We start from the raw sequence: 13966 nt of genomic DNA, 5'->3' as shown, positions 1-13966 counted from the left end.
TGCTCTTTCCATGTTCCCTCCTACTTCCCAGAGCTCTGTGATTGGCTACAGAAAATGGTTTGAAAGACAAGTTTATGTTATCTTAAGCTATTTTTTTTTAACTTAAAATAAAATGAAGCCTGTAGTGAAGTACTGACCATTCTTAACTGTAATGTTTTCCAAAGAGTGGCAATGGACTGTGTTGCTATTACACTAAAGACTTCTGAGAAGCTGTTTTAAAGGACAGCTGAGGGCTGACTTCCTTTCCTCCTGCCCTCCAGACCACAAAGAAATGCTAACAAGGATGCAGAAAGGGCTAGTTTGGTCCTTTTCAGCTTCCTAAAGCTGAATGGATGTAGGGAAAGCAGAACCATTAATATTTACCATTGCAAAATAATCTTGTTACTGGTGATGAACAGATGTTCCCCTGTTCCACTTGAAGCTATCGTTCTGCATAGAACATCAGCCATTTGTTTTATCTCAAATTACTACCATACGACTTGCTTCAGATTAAGTGTTTATTAAAATTAAAAATCACATTACAATAGAAACTATTTACATATTTAACTGATAGTCTGCTTAAACTGCACAGTTTGACTGAAGGAAGCCAATCGAGAAGACAAGCAATTAATATTTATGCTGCTGAACTTCAACTGCAGGCACACTGAAGCTTTATCAAAAGGGTTTTAAGCTTCTGCAAAGTACCATTTGCCTAAATAACTGGTCTGAGGGGTGGCAAAGATTTACTGGTTTTCAGTTGTAAGAACCAGTGTCACCTTGGAAAAAAAAAAAAGTAATCTATGCTGTAGTTACATTGCAAATGCACTAGCCCAGCTGTTTTGTTAAGTAATTTGATAGAACAATTCAATATGTAGATCTGAGCAAACTGCATTCACTTTTATGAATTAGATTTATATACTGAGCAACAAACCTATAGTGTCACTGCAATGTAACTTGATATCTTATTGCGTATTTCCACAAATTGTTTTTGATAGTGCTAGAGCTAGTTTTAGCTTTAAAACAGATTTGAGGTTAGTTGATTAAAGCAGCAAAAATTTAAGGAGTATTCTTGAATAATCACAGAGGATTAAAAATTAAGATTAAAATATTTTCACTGGTAACAGTCTCAGGGACGGCAATGAAAGTATTAACTTCCTTCAACATCCTGTGCTTTCCCGTGGTCTTCAGATGATGACTTTGGCCTTGTGGGAAACTGAAGGTTGAATAGAGCTAGGTGTGCTGCCGCTTCTGTCATTGTGTGTGCTCATATTGCACTCTGGCATCTGTGATGGCTGTGTGATGCTTGGAAAATGATTTTAAATTCAATATGAGTAATACAGCGGTAGAACAGAATCGTCTTCAGTGTAAAGAATTACATACATAACCCTTCCTTAAAGGAAACCATGGCACCATTTAGAAAGCCTTACAAGAGGTGACAGTACTCCAGCTGCTACTGTGAAATAACAAGGATATAAAAATAATTTTCACAATGTGCTGTATTTGAAAAAAGATGATTTAAGAACACCACCATGTCTTAAATCTTTAAGTTCTCCTTCATGACTTTTTCTTTTGGAAACAGCTGTTCACGCATCTTCTCGCCCCTTTTGTAAAGGTCTCCTTGTAATGTATTCCGTGACTTAGGTCCTAAGAAGGCTTTGTCAGGCTGTACCAGTGCATGATCCCTTTCCTTCCTTTTTTCCTCCCCACCCCAAAAAGCCTGTTTGGTTTGGGATGTTTCTGCAGATGCAAAACGGAACACGTAAGGAGAACTTCAATCTTTAGAGGAACTGTTTTAACCAAATAAAAACATTATTATTTCTTTGCAGAATTACTCTTTCCTTTAGCATTTCAGCTTCCACACTCGGTTAAGACATCCAAACTCGTGAAGGAATTGGTTTGAGCAGTCTGTCCAAATAATAGTCTGTGCCAATGATGCATGTCAATAGAAAAAATCGTTCTTTGTTCTATGGCTGTTGTTGATACTGCCCTTCTGTTGCTGTGTAGAAATCATCAAGCACACTCTGTAGATAATCAAATGTTGGCCTCTCTTCTGCTTTGTCTTTCCAGCATGTTTTCATGATATCGTAAAGCTCGGCTGGACAAGTTTCCATGCGTGGCATTCGGTACCCACGCTGAAGAGCAACCATCACATCTGAATTGCTCATACCTTCAATAGAAAAAGAAAGTTTTGATGAAATTATTTCAATTCCTGAAGAAACGATTCTTTCTTTTTTATTTACTTCAATCTAAAGCTCTTCACCCAATAATACAAGGCTATTACGACTTATTAAAGGGAGCTACTAATATGAGTTTGATAAACAAGGCTGAGGTGTGCACTGGCACCAAGGGACTTGCTTTGAAAATCCTGGAGGAAGATTTCTGTTTCCTAAGTTGAGTGTAGCAACCTCTTTAGTGCCAAATCTAATGAGACTGTGGAAGAGATCATAATTCTTGTCTCCAGAACCAGCTTCGTCCTGTTCCACTGACCAGTCCTGCCACTGTTTATTCTGCTTCCAGCTGGGGTGAGATTCACAGCAAAAACCCACCCTGGCATCTGCCTTTGTCTCCAGCTGCAGAGCTTTTAGCCTGCTCACTGTAGACCCTATCCATAGTGAGACAAAGGGCAGCCTACCTGTTTGACCCTGCTCTCAATCACCCTGCACAATGTAGTAACGCACTTTCAGATTTTCTTCTACATCAGCTTTTCTGTAAGTGCTGCTGATTGCGAGATACTGGACATGGTCACTCGTGATGTCATTACTTGTAACAGGCAATTTCCCCTCCTTTCTTCCTCATCCTATTCCTATTGCGCAAACCCATCTTGCCAGCTGTGCTGAGCGTTACTTTGTTTCCCCATTCCAGTTTTCTTTCAGAGGATAAGAACTCTTAACTACCAGCAGAGCATCCTGAGCCTCGTGTGCCAACTAATGTCATGTGAGACAGGCCTGCCCTGGACTCCATCCTCCGCCTCTCTTTTTTTTCCCCCCACCCTTACCCTCCATTTTTACATCCTTGAGAGATTGGTTCACAGATCTATTTCAACACCTGCTCTCAGAAGGTCAGCTACAGCAGGGCCAACAAAAAGGCTCAACACTTTCTACGCAGAAAGCTGCCTTCCAGCTTGTCCCATCCTCTGCAAATCTTATGCAACCCAGTGGAGTAATTGTGCCAGGATTACCTTCTCCAGGACACAGATGCTAAGCTTTCTGTACTCCAGTGAATGCTATTTCTTCTGATGACTGAGCATGCAGGAAGCACCTGTGCTTCAGCCTAGATATTTGCTACCACCAGTGAAGCCTTTCCCTGTATCGAGAAGGGTATTCCAGACCCTGCAGCCGCTGGCCGCTCCTCAGGCCAAATGTTCCACATGGTGCAGTTCTGCCTAAGACTACAGTTTCTCATGGTTTTTCTCAGGGAACTCGGCCTCCGGTGGGGTGCGTGCATGGCATTCACTGCTCCCGCTTGCACCAGTTCCCTATAGGTGCAGGGAGAGCAGCTACACTCTGCCAAGAGGAGGCAGGACGGGTCCTGCCTGAAGAAAAGTCAGCAGCACAGATGCAGATGTGCATCCAAGTACTGGGTGACCATACAGCTCTGTTGCTGCAGACGGTGCGGACCTTTGTACGTGTTACCTGACTACTAAAGCTATGACTTAAGCCACTTGGCAGGTAAGGACACCTTTGAATTACAGCCAAATGACAACTTTATCCAATATAACTACTTTGATTATCCAAGATGACTAAAGTTCATATAGTTGACTTCAGTTCAAGCCTTTTGGCTTTAACCTATTCTGGAAATATTGTCAGCCATGAAATCTGTGTCTGGCTCAGAGTGCTTACTTTGAGTACATCTTTTGTATTTTCAGTTCCGCTTTGGAAGGAGGAGTGACATTTTCCTGAGCTAATACTGCACACGTGTGTAGAAAAACAGTATTTTGAAGGTAGCAGTGGAATGGCGTGTTGTCACAGAATAAGGAATTACTGCTATATAAAGACAAACTAAACAGAGGAAGAAAGGCAATAAAGCTTTTTATAGGGAAGAGCAATCTGACTCCTTGAGCTTAAGGAAACGGATTGTATATAACGTATGCAGTAAAATAGTTATTCACATTATGCAAAGTCTTAGCTGACTGCGTGCTGCTACATGAGAACTGCTGCTACTGGAATTTTGTGCAGAACAGGACCGATTCTGTGGGTTTAAGTACTTTATAGGATTGTGCTTAGATCTAGCGTCTGCAGGACTGATTGATTGTCACATTCTGAATGCCAAGGACAAAGCCTGTGTTTCAGCTAGCCTGCAGGAAAAACTGTTAAATAATCATTTAAGTTCACAGGGCAAAAATAAAGAGACTTTTCTCAGGATTTCATAGTAAATACGTCATGAACATACTTGCATATGTTTGGGGGTTTATTTAAAACAAAAAGGCTTACCTGTCTACCCTACAGTCCAGGTAGTATTCTCAAAATAGCTACTTGTTTAACTTTTTTTTTGGTTATCACTTTTTTTCTTTTTTTCTGTCTAGGGAATTACCTGTCTCATCAAAACTACGTCCTAATCAGTAAAAGAAATGTATCCCACGTGCAGATTTGTGACACTTACACCCTCTTAAATGCTAGCAAAGGACATTGGCTCTAAAGGGTTGGTACATGTCTCTTAATTTACATTGTGGTACCTCTTAAGCTTCACAGATAAAGACATATTTCCTTATGTTAGAGGCCGGGAAATGATGTGACCACAATGGTATGGAGGAAGAATCCCACTGCACAGAAAATGGCATATCTTGTGAAGAGCAGCGGACGTAATTGGAATGCAAGTATAGATGTTGCCCGTATTTGACATACTATATAATGACCTGGAAATTAGTTTTAACAGCCAATTCAACTTATTTTCCCAGAGATTCAGATACTTGTTTCATATTTCTGAGGTAGTTCCTTAAACTATAGTCCCACTAATTGCTTTGAGTTTCTCAGGAAGAGAAACAGCTGTTGTAATTTAAGAACAAAGATCACAAAAGACCCAAGTTTCTTGGCTGGAAATGCTTCCTACCAAGTTGCCTGCCTAGATTTTCTTTACGGGTATTAACTACTTGCCAGTTTCAACTCAAACTGTTTCATATGCAGCTTTATGTTGAATACTGGCTAGTTGCTGGTTAATAATTGAGAACAATTATTTAATTTAAACAAGCATTCCTGTTAGAATTGAATAATCAATTTACTGCTTCTCTCCAGTGGCTGTTGGTTACAACCTACCACTAAGTTACTCTTGCCATGCTGGGGTAATTTGCCCAAACCTGTCACATCTCTTCGTGTAAAGTAAATTGGGCACTTATTTATTTTGCTGTCCTTCTGATTCCTCAGTATCAACTTTCAGTCTAATAGGCTATTTCAATGTAAACTTCTATTTAAAATAGACATATATCCCTCTTCCAGTTTAATCCAAGCAATGCCTGCAAACTATTAAAACCTTCCAGTATGCAATCAAGAGGCTTCCGTTTCTAATTGCTGGTTGACAAATGAATCCATAGTGTATGGCCTATTTATGGTGCTCATAAAAATGCTCCCACGCTTAAAAAAAATATTGCCCAGACTTCCACTAGAAGGGACATTTTCCCACAGTCTGCTCTACAGATTGGTTTTGTTTTTAAAATAAAAATATGATATGCTTTATGGAGGTGAAGAGAGAGCAGACTTAGCTGCAGAATTAAGTATTGGATTGGGGTTTGTATTTTTGTACTGCTGGTTTCCAGGTGAGCTCGTAGGTTTGCTCAGTGAAGGACAATTTTCAAGGCATCCAGAAATAACTTGGTGAGCCCAGCTCAACGTAGGCAACTGTCTGGATACATAGACATGTACTAACAGGAAAAAAAAAAGATATCCCAACTGTGGGAAGAGCCATGCATTACTCGGCAGCGTAGAACTCCCATCTGATCCTTCCTGGGAACATGAGCAGTGTTCAGAATAGCTTTGGGAGGACCTGCTACTCAGTCACATATTTTATAGCCCTTACCTAAAAACCAACCCGGAGCACATGTTTAAACACTTAGCTGTGCAAGCAGCCCTATCACCTCTTGAAGTTTAAGGGGGTTACCCTTGAGCTTAAGTGCTTTCTTGGACTGGAACCTTACCGAGCAATGAGAGTGTCTGGTTTTGCTCTACCTCTTTTACGGGAAGTTGATATGTTCTTCCATAACGTAGCGTAAAGTTGGCTGCCCTCACCCCTTCCCTGCTACCTGTCTCCCTGTGCCCAGAGGTGTTGAGCCTACTGTCATTTCAGGTCCTGGGACTCGGCTCTCGCAGGTCTGCCCCTGTGAACATCTCCAGCAGTTCAGGATGCAGAGCTGAACCTGAATTCCAGCAGCTCAGGAAGTGGTGGTGAGAATGTTTTCACTGTTTAAATAGCAAGAGCTGCTGCACTGGATGCGTTGGGAAAGCTTTGCTGGGATGAAATATCTGTCTCCCTTTACTGCCTGTAAACTGCAGGATCCTACGGGTTCTTCTCATGAGTCACTCCGTCTACGAGGTGTGCAGTACAGGTGAATACAGCTGTACTTTCCCCATTTGCCCACAAGATAAGAGAATTTAGGTTAATTTTCCATAAGCTCAGTAAGCTTAAATGAATGCCGTCTGCTGCCCCGAGTTAATCAGCTATGCCTGAGATGTGACAATTTTGCGTGCGAAAATACCCTTCATACAAGTTGTTTCTGTGCGCTGGAAACATTAGTATGTATTTTGTTTAACAGAAAGTAAAATGAAACATAAAGCACGTAACCCTTTCACAGCTACTTAATGCAGCTGTGATTGATGTACTCCTATGTGGTCGTGTACCTGAGCTGTATGGAACAATGAAGAGTAAATATTCCTAGTGGTACATCAACACTGGTTTAGGGTCTGCTTTCGTATTTGTTTAGATTAGCCAACGCTGACAAATTATTACAGCCTATTTGCTCGTGAAGACACACTTAGTACTTTCACATATTACGATACTAAAAAACCCCAGCAGCTTACACAGCACCATTAGAGACTGTGCTGCTGACTGTAAAGCTGGGATCTGTGACAGTTCAGCATTTGAATTCACCTTTTGAATATATAGAAATGACTACATGTTTATGGTGCTTTTAGTCTGTCTGCTAAAATTCACCCCAGAGAGGTTTCAAAGCAATAACATTCCTGTAAGATGTTTTCCAAATCACTGCTGTCACTACTGTCAGATGGTATTGTCTTTGCTTTTTAACACCAAAGTATAAATACAGACCAACAGCATAAACGCACACCCGTACCTGGATAAGGAATCTTTCCATATGTAACGATTTCATACAGGAGAATCCCAAATGACCACACATCAGATTTAATAGTGAAAGATCCATAGTTTATTGCCTCCGGTGCTGTCCATTTAATAGGGAATTTTGCACCTACAAAAAAGTACAGTCTCAATCAGTCAAAGGCAAATTTAAACACTCGATACCAAGTCACTAAAAGGTCTCAAACGACTTGGCTACGATACCCCAAAATTAGCAAAGTTACCAGGAACTCCTTCTGTCAGAGTGTTACCAGCAGAGATGTGCTGCAAGACGCACGTTGCCACACTGCATGTCCTGTGTCAGAGGTGCAGATAAGGTGCCGAAAGTTACGTAGCCCCTTTTGACTCTTACGTATAGTTAATTTTTGCTAAAATTACAGTCACCATTTTCCCTTCTGCCCAGTGTTCGGGCAACAATCTTACAATTCCCATCAGCTGGAACTTCGCACAACTTAAGCTTTTCCTATCTCAAAGAAAGTCAGTCCAGCTGCAACACACACTTTAACTCATTTCACATTCAGCCATAGATACAAAAGCAGTAGCAAGTCATATCTTAAAAAGTCATATCTTCAAATACTGTCTTTCATGTCTAATTAACTGACTCCAGAAAATCCCAGTTAAATAAGAAAAGTTCAAGTAGCCCTTGTTGGGGAATATTACATTAGCTCTTCAGACAACGAAGCGAAACACAAGCATGTATTTCTCTCTATGCCCTTTTTAGCCTGCTCTATCATTCTGGCACAAAACACCTGGGAAGCTAGGAAACTTTTCTGAATGGCAGAAAACACATCAAAGAAACTCGGCATAAAGAATTTATAACCTGAAATGTTCGTTTAATCAACATACAATGTCCAGAGCTAGCTAAGAAACACAGATATGGGTTCTGCACCTCTGAAAACAGCTTAAGCAGGCCCTTCCCTCTGATCTATTGAATTACTGTTACCCAGTGGCTTCTGAATAGCTCATCTTCCTTTCATCTCAGCCGTAGTGCATTGTTCTCTTTCTTCTTCACACCTTAGTTCTTCCCCTCTCGTCCTACATTACCCCAGTTTCCACCCAGACTGTGTGAAAATGTGAGGTAGCGTCTTTTAAAACGAGAGGGGGAAACCCAGCCAACAAACCTGCTCCAAAAAGTCACCCTAATGCCATCTGTGCGTGGAAGCAGAACCGAAAAAAACTTTCCACTACAACGAATTGACTAGGCGCTGCCTGAAAGGAGCCTTGACAACATTAGCAAAACTCAAACAAATAGCTTCAATAGTGTCATGTCCCCTCTTGCCAGTCCTGACCCTGCTGCGACGTTACCTGCCATCCGTGTGCGGAGCCCGCCAGCGTCCCCACACCTAGCAGCAACGCTGCTGAACGCGCAAATCAATGCTGCAGCTCCTAAAGCAGCTTCAAAAGACAGCGAGTTCTTCTAAAGGTTTCCTTGTTATCAGCAACTACACCTGCTAGGGCCCCTTCCTTTCCCTAAGTGAAAGGAGGTGGATGAGGCACTTAAGGACGTGAAGGGAAAATGAGATCATATTTTCCTGGCGTTTAATTCAGTGGGATGGAAGCTGTCGGTGTGCAATTAATTTGTCCAATTTAGAAAAATTCGTGTGCAGTTCAGCACTTTCAATTTTCTTTGTTTTTCAAATTTATTTAAAATAAATATATTTATTTAAATAAATACATTTATTTAAAATAAATAAAAAGCCTGGGGAGCACAGAAATTTTTTTTATTTTTTATTTATAATAAATAAAATTTATTTATATTTTTTATATTTATATTTATATTTTATATTTAAATATAAATTAAAAAATAATAATAAAAATAATTTTATTATTATTTCCCTTATTTATTTTAAAAGTTGTTGACATCGGAACGCTGCCTCTAGGAAGTTGTTACGGCATTTTCTGTCCTTGGTGACCATGTTATTGTTAGGTACAGCCTCGCTGCCTCCCAGAAGCTGAAGTTTTAAGGACAAAAATAAAAATACATACCTTCCCTTGCTGTATATTCGTTGTCTTCGATGACTCTCGCTAGTCCAAAATCAGCGATTTTGCACATCAGTAAGTCCGAAACCAGAACATTCGCTGCTCTCAAATCTCGATGGATATAATTTTTTCTTTCTATGTATGCCATCCCTTCTGCGATCTGTAACCGAAGAAACAACTGCTTTGATATTTCAACACCTCACACCACCATCTTCCAAGGTATCAGCAAAGCCGCATCCATTTATTCATTACCAGTATCTTTGGAGCACTTTTATAGATGGAAGCAAGGAAAGAGTGACTGCCGTGAAAAACCTATACGTAGATCCAGTCCTGCCAAGCAATACTTACAGTAGCCGCTTCAAAAGAATTGTTTGGGTGAATAACAGCTGGCAGGATTAGAGAGACGTGTATTAGAGACATTTCCTGTACCAAAATCAAAACCTTCCTCAGATTTCTACTAAAATAGTCTCTTCCCCAAATTACTAACCAGTTTATTTTCCAAATACTAAGGAAATGGAAGGAATTAATAACTTAAACAAGATATGGATGTTCTTTAAAAGGCTGATAAAGCAACAGTGCAGAGAGAGTTAAAAAAAAACCCAACAATTTTCTGTTTACTCAGTATGGGCCTGGACAATCAGGAAACAATTACTAAGATACGGCAAACAATTTTATCTTTATTTTCTTCTACAGCACCGTGTACCTGTTCACACACGAGGAGTGTTTGGCAACAGCCAGCTCTCAGATACTATCATAAGTAAACTTAATTTGTATTTCAGCAGCCCAAATTAATTTCCAAGCCAAATTAAAGATGATTAATGTCCTCAAAATATGCACTGGGAATGATTTTTTCAGTATTTGCCCAGACTAAAGGTTTCTTTTTTCCCCCCCCTGTAGAAAAACATTTTGCTTTTCAGTAAAAAAGAAACTGAAATAATAGTTTCTAAACTCAGAGCAATAAAACTGATGTTGAAAAGATTGAGAGGATCTAGGAAAAAAAGAGAAATAAAGCCAGTGCTGGTGAGCTGGCAGTTTTTCTCTCTGTTGTAAGACTCTGGGTCATTCCCGGGCCAGGCCCATGGTCCGACCTGTGCCGCAGGTACCTCTCCCGGCTGCCTGTGGGTGGGTGACAGGCAGCTCGCTCTCGGCCGCGCACTTTGGGGAACGCACCGGCTCCCAGATTGGCTGGTGAAGCAGCAGTAAAGCAGTAGGTCTCCAGTGCCAGTCCCCAGCACACCCATAGCCGGGATCTTCCCCCTCCACCTCGGGAGAAGACAAGCGCACGCACCCCTTCTCGGCGCCAGAGGTGCTCGTTTCAGCCGTGCAGCAAAGCGGGCAGGAGCACCTGACCCAATTTTAAGACAACTTTAACATAACTTCTGCTTATCCATTTTTAAAAAGTCCCCGAGGGGTACCGCGAAGGCACACACTGCCACCGCTTACAACACAAAACCACACGGTCTTCGTTCCTCTTTTTCGGTTTAGGCAATGGAAAAATAGAGCCACTTGCCCTCCCACCTCCTCCCACTGCAAACCTCTTCTTACAAACCCATATAGTCTGCAGATGGGGCGTTACATTGCCCTTGTGTGATGCAGGGGGGTTCTCACACTAGCCCAGAAAGAAACTCGGATGATGAAGAGAATGAAGAACACCTGCATTTCACATTTTCTAGAAATAAGTAAGATGTTTCATAATGAAGGAAGCAGCTACTAGTGAATGATTGCCACAGAGAGTCTTACTAGAGACTGACAGACAAAACAGAGGAGTATTTGATTAGATCCTGCTCTGCCTCTCTCTTCAGAGAGAGAGAGAGGTTACTTCGGGGAGGACCGAGAGATGAAAGGGAAGGTTTTGCTGTAAGATCAATGCTGAGATTGGACTGGCCAGCTTGGCAGATAGGACCAAAATGCAGACAGGTCCACTAACGTCACCAAAAATACATCAACCATCACAAAGGAATCGATCTTCCTCCTAATTCCCTGCACGGATCTAACATTTGGGCAAACTGCTGGCTGAGGAATGAAGAACGACTTCATGAAAGAGACATTCGTTTACAAGCCCATCCAAGCAAAGCCATAGGAAAGACCATTTTATTTCCTTGTGTTTGTGCCAGATTCAGTGAAGTCATCATCTGAGTAGTCACAAACGAAGAATGTGACCTCAAACGATCCATTAAGTTTTCAGCAAATACAAACTGCATTTCCGTGAAATTCCACAACAATAGTTTTAACTGCAGTAAACCAGAGAAATTGAAAGAAGCCAGGTATGTGCAAGCATTTGGGCACGCGAAAAATTCCCAAGTAGGAAAAGAATAATGGGCAAGGAATTTTGAATGGGAGAAGGAGGGGAAACACAGCGACTGGACAACTGAACTCACACATCTGGTCACTTTAAGCCTTTGCTTTGGAAAAGAAAAAGAAAAAAAAAAGGATTTTTTAAATCAAGGGAATGGGTGCCAAAGCCCATGTAATAATTCTTTATGATAATTGTTGGGTTTCATTGCCAAATGATATGTTAAAAGTAGAGAAATTCACAGGAACAAAAGAAGATTAAAGCCCTCTTCCCCTTCTTTTAATGATCGTTGGTACCTGCCAAGACTGTTCGGCTAGACATAACTACTACTCGGGAGCAGGACGGGAAAGCTAATTTGGGCTTCTGGAATATGTTTTGTGGCCTTTAAGAGAGGATTCTGCCTACACTGCATAAGTGTTAGTACCAAGGAGGCATCAAGCTTCCCCTTTGCCTTTAATGAACTACTGACATGCTTCTTGAATCCTTTTACAATCAACCAACAAATCTCTAAATACTAGGAACTAGGCACCCAGGGTCAGAATGGAAGAAAAGTTTTCTGGAAGGAATAAGCCACTCCACAAGACGGCCTCCGTACTGTAAAGCTTCAGCTGAAAGCCACGCCATAACTGAATGACTGGGAGCCGCGGTTCTGCAGACAGCTCTGTCACCCATTTGGGGCGTGATTTCAACTGGCGCTGCTCTTTGCTCTCTCTTTCTGCTCTTTCTACCTGTAAAGCAGGGTAATTACTTAACTTTCCAGAACACTCGTGGGTCATTTCACAGATAGGTATAAAACCCTTTCAAAATCCTGATAGAAAATGGTAGCAAAACCACGGCGCATAGGAGGACGCTTTGAAAACATTGCATTCCCTACTTTCTGACCCATTCTTTTAGCTTCTGAAGGTGTTCCGGGAAAGAGGCAAAAGCAGCAGAGGACTTTGAAGTAGGGAGGGGAGAACCTCCTGTCACAGAAGAGCTACACCACCTGAAAAGCAGTCTTCCCTGGTGCAACATCACAGCTGACATTAAACGGCACAGAGAGGGATGGGCAGTTCTGTGCTTTTTTTTTTTTCCTCTAAAGGTGAAACTCCGTATTATAATTTATTATTTTTTTTTCTGCAAAACCAGAGAACTTCTGGATTCCTTTTTTCAACTCAAAGACACGCTTGATTTCAACTTCCATTCCGAAGCTGTGTGACCCTCTTTTGCAAGACTAATTTCAAACCGGGCGTGTTTTACACAGAGGTTGCGATGCTGTTTCTTCATGCAGAGAGCGGGTTACGGCAACGCGCGTAAGGGATTCCGCTTGCACATTTCTAGGCCATATGTAAAAATGTGGAATACTGAAGAGGCCAGATGGGTTTGTTTAGGGCCAGCCCGATAGGATGTTTCCACATCGTGCTGAGAATGCATTATATCATGCTGAGGAGGAAAACTAAGTGACAGGGGTCGAGAAATAGAGTGGAATAAAAATGAATGGGAACGAAAGAATGGCCAAAGATTTATATTTTTTTCAGGAAAGCAAATTTTAAAACAACTGGAGGGCTGACAGGTACAGCCTCATGGGAAAAAAGTCTCAGGAGCAACTACACCATGAAAAAAACCCAGCAATTACAAGTGCAAGGGCAAATCACGCTTATTGTAAAGACAGCGCCTGATGAGAAAAATTTGGCCAAATCTTGTGTGGTCAGAAACACACAAAAATTATAAAGTCAAATTACAAAATATAAAAAAATTCCCCAATACAATAAAAATCAGAAGAGACCACCCACACAAACTGGTACAAACAGTAAGTATAAGCAAGGAAACTACAGGTGCATTACTAATAGAACAAGACCAAGGAAAACACTCACATTAAATGAATGATTAAATTAAATGATGCAGAAGACTACACGCAAATGGTACAGAGAACTTTTTACATGCCCGCCTTTGCCCCATTCTCCACTGAAAGGGCCAAGGGTGCGCACATGGTTAACATGAATGACAAAGGGGTAAATAAGAAGACAGGATGGAAAAGGGAAAGAACCGGGTTAGGACAGTTTTCATGGATACATGTGGTTTATGAGACACCTGAAAACTGTCAGTAAATCCAAACTCACACATCGTCACTCAGAGAAAAAAATATAAGTGATGGATCAGTATATCAGTGATGGCTCAGCTTGTATTTGTTAGAAATTAAGTCAACTCCGGGAAAAAAGAAAAGCTGTGACCTACAGTTTCCAAAATATTGAGAACACTAGGCTAAGAACCTCCCCAATCCTCTCCAGCCCTATTTTAAACCAAACTTATGTAGAAATGATTACTTAGAGATGGTTTAGGTGTACTTTTAACAGATTTTGTGTTGGCAGATGTGGCTTCTTACTCTTTTCAGGATCTGAACTATAAAACTACATATGAAACCGCAGGCAGTAGAAGGCA

At 41.1% G+C, this 13966-nt stretch overlaps 1 protein-coding gene across 6 annotated transcripts in view; it reads right to left on the bottom strand.

Moving 5' to 3' along the window:
- Nucleotides 1–483: 483 nt before the first annotated feature.
- Nucleotides 484–13966, bottom strand: part of LYN (LYN proto-oncogene, Src family tyrosine kinase) — an 86423-nt gene continuing 72940 nt past the window's right edge. For all 6 annotated transcript variants that reach the window (XM_063326882.1, XM_063326885.1, XM_063326883.1 and 3 more), the window contains exons 11-13: nt 9262–9415; nt 7256–7387; nt 484–2146 (exon numbers count right to left, since the gene is read on the bottom strand). In XM_063326882.1, coding sequence (XP_063182952.1) covers nt 1944–2146; nt 7256–7387; nt 9262–9415 — 489 coding nt within the window. In that variant the 3' untranslated portion in view covers nt 484–1943. The remainder of the gene's footprint in view (nt 2147–7255; nt 7388–9261; nt 9416–13966) is intronic.

This window comes from Chroicocephalus ridibundus, chromosome 2 (assembly GCF_963924245.1).
Source record: "Chroicocephalus ridibundus chromosome 2, bChrRid1.1, whole genome shotgun sequence".
In the NCBI taxonomy this organism is placed as follows: Eukaryota; Metazoa; Chordata; class Aves; order Charadriiformes; family Laridae; genus Chroicocephalus; species Chroicocephalus ridibundus.
Note: the sequence above shows the minus strand (reverse complement) of the source record. Positions and strands in the feature narration are given on the sequence as shown.